Consider the following 15,050-nt stretch of genomic DNA (forward strand, 5'->3'; position numbering starts at 1 on the left):
CTAGGGTTGAATCTGATCTCCAGTGCCAGCTGTGTGGAGTTGCATGTTCTCCCTATGACTGCTTGGGTTTCCCATGGGTGCTTCAGTTTCCCATTCCCTCCCCCCACATACTCCATGTCCCAAAGACATGTAGGTTGGTTTGTGGCTGGAAGCTACCCTAGGTGTGTAGATGAGTGGCAGTATCTTGGGGGGAGTCAATGAGAATGTGGGGAGATCAGTGTAAGAATCTGTGTAAATGGGTATTTGATGGGCTGTTCCTGTCTCTGGCAGAGAGATCCAGCAATTGTGGCACGATTCTTTAGCGCTGAACACAAAACTTTACAGTGCCAGTGATCACCGATCACCGTCTGATTCCTTGTAGGCTGCTGCCTATAAGGAGTTTGTATGTTCTCCCTTTGACCACATAGATTTCCTCCCTTATTCTAAAGATGAGTGGTTAGGGTTAGGGTTAGTGAGTTGAGGGCATGCTATGTTGGCATAGGTAGAATGGCGTCTCTCATGGTCTGCTCCAGGCATAATCCTCGAACTGTATTGGTCACTGTTGCAAATGATGCATTTCACCATATGTTTCAATGAACTTGTGACAAATAAAACTAATCTCTCGCTCTGTGTTAGTGGGAAGTGCAACAAGGACAGCCAAAGGAACAGAGGCAAGGGGGAGGATTTCTGCAGATCAAGGTGGAGTCAGACTACGGTGTGGAAGCTTTACTGATGGAGGAGTGTAGCAAGGAAACTCAGTCCAGGGCCAACTGAGATCACAGTCAGATTCAGACACTTGCCAGGGAGAGAACTGGAGTCAGTGGTCAGAACACAGAAATCATTACAAAGACCAAAGACATTGGCAGGATCTAGGTACCATCAATGTATAGTGGAAACTGATGTGTTATGGCTGCGATCAAGATTTGTTGCTGAAGACGATGAAAAACAGATCTTTTGTGCTGGAAAGACACGGAAAATCAAATACCATTGTAAGTGATTCTCCAAAGAATAAAATTCTACAGTGAAGAACAGGAGACAAATTGGACTAGCTTAGGTGGGCATCTTCGTTAGCATGGATGAGTTAGGCTGAAGGGCCTTTATTCATGTTGTCTATGAGGCAAATAGCTAGTCACTCTCTGCTCCCTTTCATTGTGGCTGGTCAAGTCATTTCTGCTCATACAAAGATACAAAGTGCTGGAGGAACTCAGCAGGTCAGTCAGCATCTATAGAGAGGAATGGACAGTCAACACTTTGGGCAGAGACCCTTCATCAGGACTGAAATGTCGACTGTCCATTTCCCTCCATAGATATTGCCTGATCTGTTGAGGTCCTCCAGCGTTTTTTATGTGTTGCTCAAGATTTTCAGTGTCTCTGTGCTCACAGAACTCTCTGTTAGAGCAATATAGCACAGAAACGCCATGCTTATTCTAGCCATCAGGTACCGATTTAAAGCAATAGACAAATGGACATAGCAGCACACAGGACCTGTCGACTGTTTATTCCCCTCCATAGATGCTGCCTGACCTGCTGAATTGTGTGTTGCTCTTGATTTCCAATATCTGCGGAACCTCTTATGTTTAAGGTACCTGTCTAGACCAACTCCATTTCTAACACTCATTTCAACATGTTCTATGACAGATGCCCATCTAAATAGCTGCTAAATGTCATGAGAGTACCTGCATCCAACACCCCTCAAGCTTCAAAGAGCAGCATAGGTTCTTAATGTAGGAAGACCTATGGATGCTTGTACACCAGGGAACAAGCTAGATCTTCTAAAAGACTACATCAATAGACTTCTGGAGATTTAAGTAATGACTGAAGAAATAATATTAAATCATTAGAAAGGGATGACATGGGATTGGAAGGTGTAGAGTCTCTATGGGTTGAATTAAGATATGACAAGGGTAAAAGGACCCTAATGGTAGTTGTATACAGGCCTCTAAACAGCAGCCGGGATGTGGATTACAAATTACAGCAGGATATAGAAAAGGCGTGTCAGAAGGGCAATGTTATGATAATCACTGGGGATTTTAACATGAAAGTGGATTGGGAAAACCAGGCCAGTACTGGACCTCAAGAGAGAGAATTTGCAGAATGTCTACGAGATGGCTTTTTAGAACAGCTTGTTGTTGAGCCCACTAGGGGATTGGCTGTGCTGGATTGGGTATTGTGTAATGAACTAGAGGTGATAAGAGAGCTTAAGGTTAAGGAACCCTTAGGGAACAGTGATCACAATATAACCGAGTTCACTTTGAAATTTGAGAGGGAGAAACTGAATTCCAATGTGGCAGTATTTCAGTGGAATAAGGGAAATTACAATGGCATGAGAGGGGAACTGGCCGAAGTTGACTGGAAAGAAACACTAGCAGGAAGGACAGCAGAGCAGCAATGGCTGGAGTTTCTGCGAAAAATAAGGGAAGTGCAAGACAGATATATTCCAAATAAGAAGAAATTTTCAAATGGATGGACACCACCGTGGCTGACAAGTGAAGTCAGAGCCAAAGTAAAAGCAAAAGAAATGGCATACAAGGAAGCCAGAGCTAGTGGGAAGATAGAGGATTGGGAAGCTTTTAAAAACTTGCAGAGCAAAACTAAGAAGGTCATTAGGAGGGAAAAGATGATTTATGAAAGGAAGCTGGTGACTAATATCAGATGATACAAAGATGTCACTTTGCTGAACAGTTAACTGCCGGTTAACTGTCAGCTAACTATTACTTGGATTGCACTACCTGTATGTATAATTTATATTTTCATTTATATTTATCATTATTATTGTTATGAGCAGAGAGACAACATCTGCCGGAAGTAAATTCCTTGTATGTGCATAGGTACTTGGCGATTAAAGTCTGATTCTGATTCTGAAAACCTTTTTTAAGTATATAAAGGGTAAAAGAGAGTCGAGGGTAGATATAGGACCAATAGAATATTACGTTGGAGATATTGTAATGAGAGACACAGAGATGGCAGAGGAACTGAATGCATAATTTGCATCATTCTTCACAGTGGTAAACATCTGCAGTATACCGGACATTCAGGAGTGTCAGGGAAGTGAAGTTTGTGCAGTGAAAATTACAACTGAGAAAGTGCTCAGGAAGCTTAATGGTCTGAGGGTGGATAAATCTCCTGGACCTGATGGAATACACCCTTGGGTTCTGAAGGAAATAGCTGGAGAGATTGCAGAGGCATTAACAATGATCTTTCAAGAATCAATAGATCTGGCATTGTACTGGATGACTGGAAAATTGCAAATGTTACTCTGCTATTTAAGAAGGGTGGGAGGCAGCAGAAAGGAAACTATAGACCTGTTAGCCTGACATCAGTGGTTGGGAAGTTGTTGGAATAGATTGTTAGGGATGAGATTACAGAGTACTTGGAAGCCACATGACAAGATAGGCCAAATCCACCATGGTTTCCTGAAAGGAAAATCCTGCCTGACTAGCCTACTGCAATTTTTTGAGGAAATTACAAGCAGGGTAGACAAAGGAGATGCAGTAGATATGGTGTACTTGGATTTTCAGACGCCCTTTGACAAGGTGCCACACATGTGGCTGTTCAGCAAGGTAAAATCCCATGGAATTACAGGGAATTTACTAGCATGAGTGGAACATTGGCTGATTGGCAGAAAACAGAGAGTGGGAATAAAGGGATCCTATTCTGGCTGGCTGCCGGTTACCAGTGGAGTTCCACAGGGGTCGGTGTTGGGACCACTGCTTTTTACGATGTATGTCAATGATTTGGACTATGGGATTAATGGATTTGTGGCTAGATTTGCCGATGATACAAAGATAGGTGGAGGAGTGGGTAGTGTTGAGCAAACAGAGAACCTGCAGAGAGACTTAGATAGTTTAGGGGAAAGGGCAAAGAAGTGGCAAGTGAAATATAATGTTGGAAGGTGTATGGTCATTCACTTTGGTGGAAGAAATAAATGGGCAGACTATTACTTAGATGGGGAGAGAATTCAAAATGCAGAGATGCAAAGGGTCTTGGAAGTCCTCGTGCAGGATACCCTGAAGGTTAACCTCCAGGTTGAGTCGATGGTGCAGAAGGTGAATGCAATGTTGGCATTCATTTCTAGAGGTTTAGAATATAAGAGCAGGGATGTGATGTTGAGGCTCTATAAGGCACTCATGAGACCACACTTGAGGTATTGTGTGCAGCTTTGGGCTCCTTATTTTAGAAAGGATATACTGACATTGGAGAGGGTTCGAAGAAGATTCACAAGAATGATTCCAGGAATGAAAGGATTACCATATGAGGAACGTCTGGCAGCTCTTGGACTGTATTCCCTGGAGTTTAGGAGAATGAGGGGGAATCTCGTAGAAACATTCTGAATGTTAAAAGGCCTGAACAGATTAGATATGGCAAAGTTATTTCCTATGGTAGGGGAGTCTAGGACAAGAGAGCACGACTTCAGGATTGAAGGACGTCCTTTTGGAACTTAAATGTGGAGAAATTACTTTAATCAGAGGGTAGTAAATCTGTGGAATCTGTTGCCACGAGCGGCTGTGGAGGCCAAGTCATTGGGTGTATTTAAGGCAGAGATAGATCACTTCTTGATTAGCCAGGGCATCAAAGGGTATGGGGAGAAGGCAGGGGAGTGGGGGTGACTGGAAGAATTGGATCAGCCCATGATTGAATGGCGGAGCACACTCGATGGGCCAAATGGCTTACTTCTGCTGCTATATCTTATGATCTTATGGACTGAGGAGTGGATCAACCATGATCTGATGGAATAGGGGTGGGGGAAGCAGCATGGTAGTGCAGCAGTTAGCACAACAATTTACAGTGCCAGCAATCACAATCAGGGTTCAATTCCCGCCGCTGTCTGTAAGGATTTAGTACATTCTCCCTGTGATCACGTGGGTTTCCTCCAGGTGCTCTGGTTTCTTCCCACATTCCAAAAGATATACTGACTAGGGTTATTAAGTGTGGACATGCTATGTTGCCAATCTTGCAGGCTGCTCCCAGCACATCCTCGGTGAGTGTTGGTCTTTGACACAAATGACACATTTCACTGCATGTTTTTGATGTTTGTGTGACTAATCAAATATTGAAGGAGGATAGAAAATGGCCTAACTGATGTCCAGTGCATATGACACAGCACAAATAGAAAGGAGAGGTATGGAAAAGTAAAGTAAATGGCAATATTTACGTTGGAGAAAGACTTCCTCTAGAAGAACTGTCTCTGCAGACAAAGCTGCAATCATTGTCATCGAGGTCTGGCTCTGGAAAACAAACAGGGGAGAGAAGTAAAATCAGACCCTTAGTTCATATACACTGAGCAGCCTTTTTTTTAAGGTACCTTCTGTACCTAATAAAGTGGCCACTGAATGTTTGGTTGGGGTCTTCTGCTGCTGTAGCCCATCCACTTTGAGGTTCAATTTTTTGTGCATTCAGAGATGCTCTTCTGCACACCACATAACTATAGAACATTACAGCACAGAAACAGGCCTTTTGGCCCTTTTTGGCTGTGCCGAACCATTTTTCTGCCTAGTCCCATTGACCTGCACCTGGACCATATCCCTCCATACCCCTCTCATCCATGTACCTGCCCAAGTTTTTCTTAAATGTTAAAAGTGAGACCGCATTCACCACTTCATCTGGCAATTCATTCCACACTCCCACCACTCTCTGTGTGAAGAAGCCCCCCCCCTAATGTTCCCTTTAAACTTTTCCCCCTTCACCCTTAACCCATGTCCTCTGGTTTTTTTCTCCCCTAGCTTCAGTGGAAAAAGCCTGCTTGCATTCACTCTATCTATACCCATCATAATTTTATATACCTCTATCAAATCTCCCCTCATTCTTCTATGCTCCAGGGAATAAAGTCCTAACCTATTCAACCTTTCTCTGTAACTCAGTTTCTCAGGTCCCGGCAACATCCTTGTAAACCTTCTCTGCACACTTTCAACCTTATTAATATCCTTCCTGTAATTTGTAACAAGTGGTTATTTGAGTTACTGTCGCCTTCTTGTCAGCTTGAACCAATCTGGCCATTCTCCTCTGACCTCTCTCATTAACAAGGTGTTTTTGCCTACAGAACTGCCACTCACTAGATGTTTTTGTTTCATTTTTGCACCATTCTCTGTAAATTGTAGAAACTGCTGTGTGTGAAAATCCCAGGAGATAAACAGTTTCTGAGATACTCAAACCACCCTGTCTGACACCAACCATCATTTCACGGTCAAAGTCAATTTGATCACATTTCTTACCCATTCTGATGTTTGGTCTGAACAACAACTGAACCTCTTGACCATGTCTGCATTCTTTTATGCATTGAGTAACTGTCACATGATTGGCTGATTAGATATTTGCTTTAATGTATAGGTGTGCCTAATAAGGTGGGTCACTAAGTGTATCCTCGATAAATCTTGATGTTCCTGTAACCTCCATGATCTCGGAAAACTTCCTTTGCCCACCATGGGTCACTTTACCTTCAGATGGCTCAAAGAATGTCAGAATCATGCGCCTTGGTAGAAGGAATAAAGGTGTAGACTATTTTCTAAATGGGGAGCAAATTCAGAAATCAGAGTTGCAAAGGGACTTCGGAGTTCTTGTGCAGGATTCCCTAAAGGTTAACTTGCAGGCTGAGTTGGTGGTAAGGAAGGCAAATGCAACTTTAGCATTCATTCTGAGAGGACTGGAATATAAGGATGTAATGTTGAATAATGTGGAATATAAGGATGTAATGTTGAATAATGTGGAATATAAGGATGTAATGTTGAAGCTTTATAAGGCACTGGTCAGACCGCACTTGGAGTACTGTGGGCAATTTTCAGCCCCTCATCTAAGAAGGGATCTGCTAGCATTGGAGAGGGTCCAGAGGAGGTTCACAGGAATTATTCTACGAGTGAAAGGGTTAATGTTTGAGGAACTTTTGATGGCTCTATGCCTGTACTCGCTGCAGTTTCGAAGAATGAGGGGGGAAATATCATTGAAACCTACGGATTATTGAAAGGCCTAGATAGAGTGGACATGGAGAGGATGTTTCCTATAGTGGAAGTGTCTAGGACCAGAAGGCACAGCCTCAGAACACAAGGAAGTCCCTTTAGAACAGAGATGAGGAGGAATTTCTTTAGCCAGAGGGTGGTGACTTTCTGAAATTCATTGCCACGGACCATAGATCAGAAATAAGAAGGAATTTCTTATTATATATTATTTTGTTTAAATCTTTTGTTGTTTCTTGTGATATTCTTGTCTTACGTGTAGAGTTACCAAGCTTTAATATTTTTTTAATAGAGTTCTGAGTTGTGTTGGCTTATAAGGCTTGGGTAACTTTACCTGGATAGGTTCAGGGCTGAAGAAAGATAATAGGCATCAGAGAGGTCTATCTACAAAATGGCCTCAAATGTGGGATGCTGGTAGGGCAAGGTGGAATCTAAGATAGAGAAATAACTGGGGAAGAAGTTACCACTGAAAGAGGAATGAGTTTGTGTCGTGGTGTGTCTGACCCTGACCTGGGAGGAAATTCCACTGAGTCCTGCCTGAGCCATTCCCATTTGGGTGGGATCAGGGCCATGAGCAGAGATTAGAGGACCACCTACAGTTCTCCCTTTGACCATGTGAGTGTCCTGTTTCCTCCCACATCCCAAAGTTGTGCAGGTTGGTAGATTAATTGGCCACTGTAAATTGCCCCTTGCGTGCAAGTGAGTGAGGAACCTGTGGGAAGTTCAAGGAAATGTTGGGTGAAAATAACAGGATTAGTGAGGGTTTGTGAAGATAGATATTTGATGGTGTAGACTCGGTGAGTGAAGGGCCTGCTTTCATTTTGTTTGATTCTATGTCAATTACTTCAAAAACAAAAAGTTCCAAGTCAGGAAGATGAGTTTTTTTAAATGTATTTCTTGACTATTGAAATATACAATGCTTCCATGAGACTGTAAGATGTAGGAGCAGAATTATGACTTTTGGCCCATTTCCATGGCTGATTTATTATCCCTCTCAACCCCATTATCCTGCCTTCTCCCTGTAACCTTTAACACCCTGACTAATCAAGAACCTATTCCTATGTGTGATTGTGAAACTGTGAGAAGATCTTCATTTCCACATACCAACAACTCAGGGTGTACACATTTAGTAAAAAACAAGCATCTACAGATGGTGGAAACACGAAATAAAAACAGGTTTTATCTTTTTGAGAACTTGAAGAGATTTGGTATGTCACCAAGAACTCTAGCAAATTTCTACTGATGTAGAATGGAGAGCATTCTAACTGGCTGCATCACTGTCTGGTATGGAGGGGCCACTGCATCGGATCGGAAAAAGCTACAGAAAGTTGCAAACCCAGCCAGCTCCATCACGGACACTAGACTCCCCAGCATTGAGGACATCTTCAAAAGGCGATGCTTCAAAAAGGTCATATCCATCACTAAGGACCCCCATCATCCAGGACATGCCCTCTTTTCATTGTTACCATCAGGAAAGAGGTACAGGAGCCTGAAGACACATATTCAACATTTCAGGAACAGTTTCTTCCCCTCTGCCATCATATTTCTGAATGGACACTACCTCAATATTTTTTGTTCTCTTTTGGCATTATTTATTTAATTTAATTTTTCAAATATATTATTTTGATGTGTAACAAATTTCATTACACATGCCAGTGATATTAATCCTAATTCTGACCAACCAGAAAGAACATTCAAGCCCACAGCTCACTGCTGTTGAAGTTAACATACTTCCCAAATGCTCTCCGGACCAACATGGACTTCAGATGAGAGAAGAACTTCCTACCTGTTTGGCCACTTTCCACAGGATTCAACAGTGAAGAGATGGATGAGCCCGGAGTAATTGGCCCTCCAAACACATTGGAAGGAGCCAGGTTGTATGATGAGCCAGGCAGGGAAAACACCTACACAGAAAAAATCAACACTGTGACAACGAGTGATTACACTAGGTTAACAGCATCGGTAAACCATCTGATTTTATGTTAGAAATGCAACATAGAACTTCTAATGTCTATCCTGAATTCATGGCAAGGATGTTTCTATTTATGAAAGAGTCCAGGAAAAGAAGGCACAGCCTCAGAATAGAACAGCATAGAACAGTTCAGCACAGTGCAGACCCTTCGGCCCATGATATTATGCTGACCCTTTAACCTACTCTAAGATCAATCTAATCCTTCCCTTCTACATAACCTTCCATTTTTCTATCATCCATGTGCCTATCTAAAAGTCTCTTAAAAGTCCCTAATGTACCTGTCTCGACCATAACCCCTGGCAGCACGTTCGACACACCAACCACTCTCTGTGTTAAAAAAAACTTACCTCTGATATGCCCCCTATACTTTCTGCCAATCACCTTAAAATCATACCCCCTTGTACTAGTTATTTCTGTGCTGGGAAAGAGTCTCTGGCTATTCACTCTATCATCTTGTACATCTCTATTATATTGTCTCTCATCGCTCCAAAGAGAAAAGCACCAACTCAGTCTATCTTCATAAGACAAGTCCTCTATCTAGTCCAGCAGTGTTCTGTTAAATTTCTTTTGCACCCTCTCTTATCCTAACTCAGAAGCTGCCCCACACAAAGAACACAAGTGACAAAGGCATTAATGTGACTTTTGGGAGCAGAGTTGGGACAGGCACAGATTTGAGTGCAGCTTTTGAAGTAGGGATGGTTCATCATAATGGTACTATGGGGTCAAAACTAGAAGTCGAAGTACAGAGGTCAGCGAGCTTGGAGGTTCAAACCTGAAGGTCAAAGATCAAAGTTGGCAAGTCTGGAGGTTGAGGCCCAAAGGTTGAAGCACCTGGGTTAGATTGCTTAGAGGTCAGAGGCCCGATGTTCACGAATCTGGGCTATGGGTTGGAGGTTGCAGGCCAATGTCTGTGAGTATGTGTTACTGCGTCCAAGAAATGGTGGTCAGAGGTGGCTTGTCCTGGGGGTCGGAGGCCTGTGCTGTTGTTTTGCTGTTGTTGGTTGTGTTATTCTGCTGAGCATTGTGGGCATGGCATGCTATGAAATGTGTGGTGACACTTGTAGGCTGCCCCCAGCACTTCCTTAGCATGTGTTGGTTGTTAACGCAAACAACACATTTCACGGTATGTTTTGATGTATATGTGATAAATAAATAAATCTGAATATGAATCTCCCAGTCACACAGGCAATACTAAACTGTACAAAAAAAAGCCCGAATCTTTTTCATAAACACACGAGATTGTGCAGATGCTGGAAATCCAGAGCAACACACATAAAATGCTGGAAGAACTCAGCAGGTCAGGCAGCATCTATGGAAACAAATAAAGAGTTGACATTTTGGGCCAAGATCACCTGGTACTTTTTCATTCAGATAGCAGGGAGAGGGATGGAGTTAACAGTCCAGGGAATGGAGATGTCAGCAGTCATTGATATGCAAGTTACCACTCTCTTAGACATTTGTGTAGATTCAGCACATCACCTAAAACTTTGACGAACTTTTACAGATGCACAGTGGCAAGTATCCTGACTGGTTGCACCACAGCCTGGTATGGAAACACCAATGCCTAAGAATGGAAATGTCTACAGAACGTGGTGGAAACAACCCAATCCATCACAGGCAAAACCCTCCCCACCACTGAGCATATCTATAAGAAGAGCAGCCATGAGAAAGCACTATTCATCATCAAGCATTCCCACCATCCAGGCCATGCTCTCCTTCTCACTGCTGCCATTGGGAAGGAGGTACAGAAGCCTTAGATCCAACAGCACTAGATTCAGGGACAGTTATTACCCCTCAACCATCAGGCTCCTGAACCAGAGAGGATAACTTCACTCACCTCAACACTGAACTGATTCCACAACCTATGGACTCACTTTCAAGGCCTCAACAACTCATGTTCCAAGCAATATTTATCTATTTATATTTTAATTGCATAATTTGTCTTCTTTTCCACATTGGCTGTTTGTCAGTCTTTGTTTCTGGATAGTTTTTCATAAATTCTATTGCATTTCTTTGTTTTCTGTAAATGCCTGCTAGAAAATGAATCTCAAGATAGCCTATAGTGACATATACACTGTATGTAATTTGATAATAAAATTATTTTTGACATTTGAGCTCTGTGGCACTGGGGGGCAGACCCGGTGCTTTTAACCTCCACTCACTTGGCTGAGATCACAAGTTTCTGGTGAAACAGCAAAAGCAGTAAATGTTCTTTTATAGTTCATTGGGCAGTGCACTTAGGCATACCTCATCAGCTTTATAATGTGTCTTTTTCAAATTGTTTTTTTTTGAAGTGGAAACCTGATAAAACTCTTTCTTTAACATTACATTCATGTTTAGCAGGTTCAATAAAAAACATATTTATCTAAGCTACATAGAAAGGGTACATGATCAGCAGCCATTTTGTTAGGTGTAGGAAGAGAATCTGGTGTAGTCTTCTGCTGCTGTAGACCATTCACTTTGACGAGTTGTGCAGTCAGAGATGCTCTCTGCACACCACTGATGTAATGCGTGGTTACTTGAGTTACTGATATCTTCCTGTCAACTTGAACTAGTCTGGCCGTTCACCTCTGACCTCTCTCATTTTTGTCCACAGAACTGCTGCTCACTAGATTTTTTTTGTGTTTTTCACACCATTCTTCTGTAAACTCCAGAGATGTTGTGCATAAAAATCCCAGGAAATCAAACCATCCCGTCTGGTACTGACAATCATTCCACGATCAAAGGCACTTACATCACATTTTTTTCCTTTACTGATGTTTGGTCTGAACAACAACTGAACCTCCTGACCACGTCGGCATGCTTTTATGCTTTGAGTTGCTACCACATGATTGATATTTGCTTTAACGAGCAGGTGTACATGTGTATCTAATAAAGTGGCCAATGAGTGTAAATCTTTTTGCTATAGCATGTAAAGGCATGAAGTGTACTGCCTGGATGCTGAGAAGTAACAGGAGAGGCCATCAAATAGAGATTTATTTCCCAAAAGAACTGCATAATATTTACATGCAGGCAGACAATGCTCCTTGTGTTGAGTGTTAATGCTACGGGAGGGAGAACCAGGCTATCTCTTCTTTGCTGAGGAAGTCCCTTGGTCCATTGAGTTCATGCCATAGGGTATTCAAAGTATACCTACCAGCACCCAGGACATGCTCACTTCCCAATACCACCATCGAGGAGGAGGTACAGGAGCCTGAGCATTTCAGGAACAGCTTCTTCCCCTTCACTGTCAGATTTCTGGATTGTCCATGAACCCATGAACACAATCTCACTATTTTTGCTCTCTTTTTGCACTACTTATTTATTCTTAATGTATTTTTCATTGTAACTTACAGTAACTTTTAAGTATTACACTGTTCTGCTGCTGCAAAATAACAAGTTTCATGACATATGTCAGTGATAATAAACTGATCTTCAATTCTGATTCTGAAACCCTTGCTTTCCGTCATGTGGTGGACCAAAGGGTCTGAATCTGTGCCTCTAAAACATGCTGGTAAGGTTATCCTAGTGTAGGTAAATGCCAAAACAAAACCAAGGGATTTGATTGGCATATGGGAGAGTGTAAGTTAAAAGGTTAGAGGGAAATAAGGAGAGGGGAAATGGAACTGATGAGAGTGCTGTGCTGGGAGCCGACATGGACTCCATAAGAAAATAGATATAGGAGCAGAATTAGGCCATTTGGCTCCAGCATTCCATCATGTCTTCCCTCTCAATTCCAGTTTTCTGCCTTCTACCCATAACATTTGACACCCTTACTAATCAAGAACCTATCTACCTCTGCTTTAAATATACCCAAATTCCTCTCCAGAGATGCTACCTGACCTGCTGAGTTCCTCCAGTATTTTGTATGTGTGTGTGTTGCTCAAGATTTCCAGCATCTGCAGAACCTCTTGCATTTGTGGAGATGCTCTCCTACTTGTTCACGCTAGTTGCTTGATGTGTACAAATGGACTGAGGTATTTTACTGCATATTAACAAATCCACTTCAGGAAGTACTTCCTGGGCTATAAATGTTCTTTGCTGCGACAGCCTTATAGGACAGATGATCCAGTTTCAATTGGGGTGAAGTTACTGAGCAGTGTTCTCAGTGCCAGCACAAATTACTCCACTGAAACACCATAAACAGCTAAAGACCCAGCTTCTCCTCCCCTTGTAAATACTTTCAGGGATAAAGCTGTTTTATTACGCTGTACCAAAATCTAAGAAACCTACGCCAGGCCACTTAGCAAACTGCAGTCACACGTAAGCATGTGCTGCCCTGCAGCTTTTTAATTCTTTCCACAGAGCAGCACGCTTTGGCACCGTGGGGCTGCTTCCTCCGTCTCTATTTATCACTGACAATCACTTGAATTTATTGCACTATAGTAGCGATTTCATACTAAAATACTGCAAGACCGTTCCATGTCACAAACAAGTTGAACCTCCCTACTACGATTGCCTACCAACCGTTTGGCTACTGTAAGAGACTTGGTAGTGTAACACTTGACAGCGCCAGCAATCGGAAGATGGGCTTTCCCATGAACAAGTGAGTTTCTTCTGGGTTAAAGAAAGTTGAAGGCATGCTGGGTGGTGCTCCCAGAATGCAAGATTAGGTATTTCACTGGATGTTTCAATGTATATGTGACAAATAAAGTTAATCTTTAAATCTAACTTACTGTAAATGGTTGTTAATGATCATCGAAAATGAAAATTATATGATCTGATCAAAGTTGCCTCACGTGTGAAGAAACCGAGTGACTGTGCAGTCAGGGGCGATGTTTTGGGCCAGTGAGTAAGTGAAGGACATTTCTCTCTTCACCTCACCTTACTGCCCCCTGGCTAGGTGAATCGATTAGAAAATGTTTCGCTTTCAACACTGAATATACATGAGGCATAAGCCGTGATGCAAGGCAGTTGCTGTATTCTGTGTCTCTCTGCTCCCCAGCAAGGTAAGGGTTAATAAAGTAGTGGTCCAGGTCAGGTGTGAGGTCATGTGACAACGTGGAGTTCCTGAATCACAGGTTGATGTTATACCAGCAGATGGCACTCCACACTGACTGGCGGCACCTTCGCCACATGCACAGTCTTGGATGGTTGAAATACTGTGCCACAAGATATTGAAATACCTTTGAACACTCAGAAGCAGTCTGTGAATGGCAGCAGAAAAACTGCCCCTGGGTACTCATCGTGGGTTCTTAACTGCAGAGATGGAAGTCTTTCTGTCAATGAGCCTGTGTTAGTTCTTTGGACAAAGTTTTACAATTAAACCCTGGCCTCATTTTTCCTTTCCATGAGACCATAAGACATCAGAGCAGAATTAAGTAATTTGGCCTAGTGAGTCTGCTCCACCATTCTAACATGAGCTCCGTAAGAATGTGTACTCAGCCCCTGCTCTTCTTGCTTTACACCTATGACTGCGTGGCTAGGTACAACTCTAACACCATATCATAAACAAATGAAAACCTGCAAATGCTGGAAATCCAAGCAACACACACAAAATGCTGGAGGAGCTCAGCAGGCCAGGCAGCATCTATGGAAAAGAGTACAGTCAACCTCAACTGTACTCTTTTTCATAGATGCTGCCTGGCCTGCAAAGTTCCTCCGGCATTTTGTGTGTGTTGCTCCAACACCATATGCAAGTTTGCTGATGACACCACTGTTGTGGGCTGTATCAAAGGTGGTGATGAATCAGCATACAGGAGGGAGATTGTAAACTTGGCTGAGAGATGCAAGAACAACAACCACCCTCTCACTCAACGTCACTAAGACCAAGGAGCTGATTGTGAAACCAAAGGTCCATGGGTCAGTAATCATTGGAGGATCAGAAGTGGAGTGGGTCAGTAACTTTAAATTCCTGGGTGTCACTCAGGGGATCTGTACTGGACCCATCATATAAGTATTATTGCAAAGAAAGCACGATAGTGCCTTTACTTCCTCAGGAGCCTGCAGATGTTTGGCATGTCATCGAAAACCTTGAGGAACTTCTAGAGATGTGTAGTGGAAAGTGTGCTGATTGGCTGCATTACGGCCTGGTATGGGAACACTAATATCTTTGAATGGAAAATCTTACAGAAAGTAGTGGATTCGGCCCAGCACATCACAGGTAAAACCCTCCCAGCCATTGAGCAGATCTACATGAAACATTGCTGTAGAAAAACAGCATCCATCATTAAAGA

The 15,050-nt window shown here is 42.6% G+C and overlaps 1 protein-coding gene across 6 annotated transcripts in view; it reads right to left on the bottom strand.

Annotated features, from left to right (window-relative positions):
• The window catches only part of LOC140741499 (protein AF-10-like), a 335,405-nt gene that overhangs the window by 55,900 nt on the left and 264,455 nt on the right, over positions 1 to 15,050 (bottom strand). For all 6 annotated transcript variants that reach the window (XM_073071775.1, XM_073071770.1, XM_073071771.1 and 3 more), the window contains 2 exons: positions 8,710 to 8,827; positions 5,132 to 5,204 (listed from right to left, as the gene is read on the bottom strand). In XM_073071775.1, coding sequence (XP_072927876.1) covers positions 5,132 to 5,204; positions 8,710 to 8,827 — 191 coding nt within the window. The remainder of the gene's footprint in view (positions 1 to 5,131; positions 5,205 to 8,709; positions 8,828 to 15,050) is intronic.

The sequence above is a fragment of the Hemitrygon akajei genome, chromosome 18, assembly GCF_048418815.1.
Source record: "Hemitrygon akajei chromosome 18, sHemAka1.3, whole genome shotgun sequence".
Taxonomy (NCBI): domain Eukaryota; kingdom Metazoa; phylum Chordata; class Chondrichthyes; order Myliobatiformes; family Dasyatidae; genus Hemitrygon; species Hemitrygon akajei.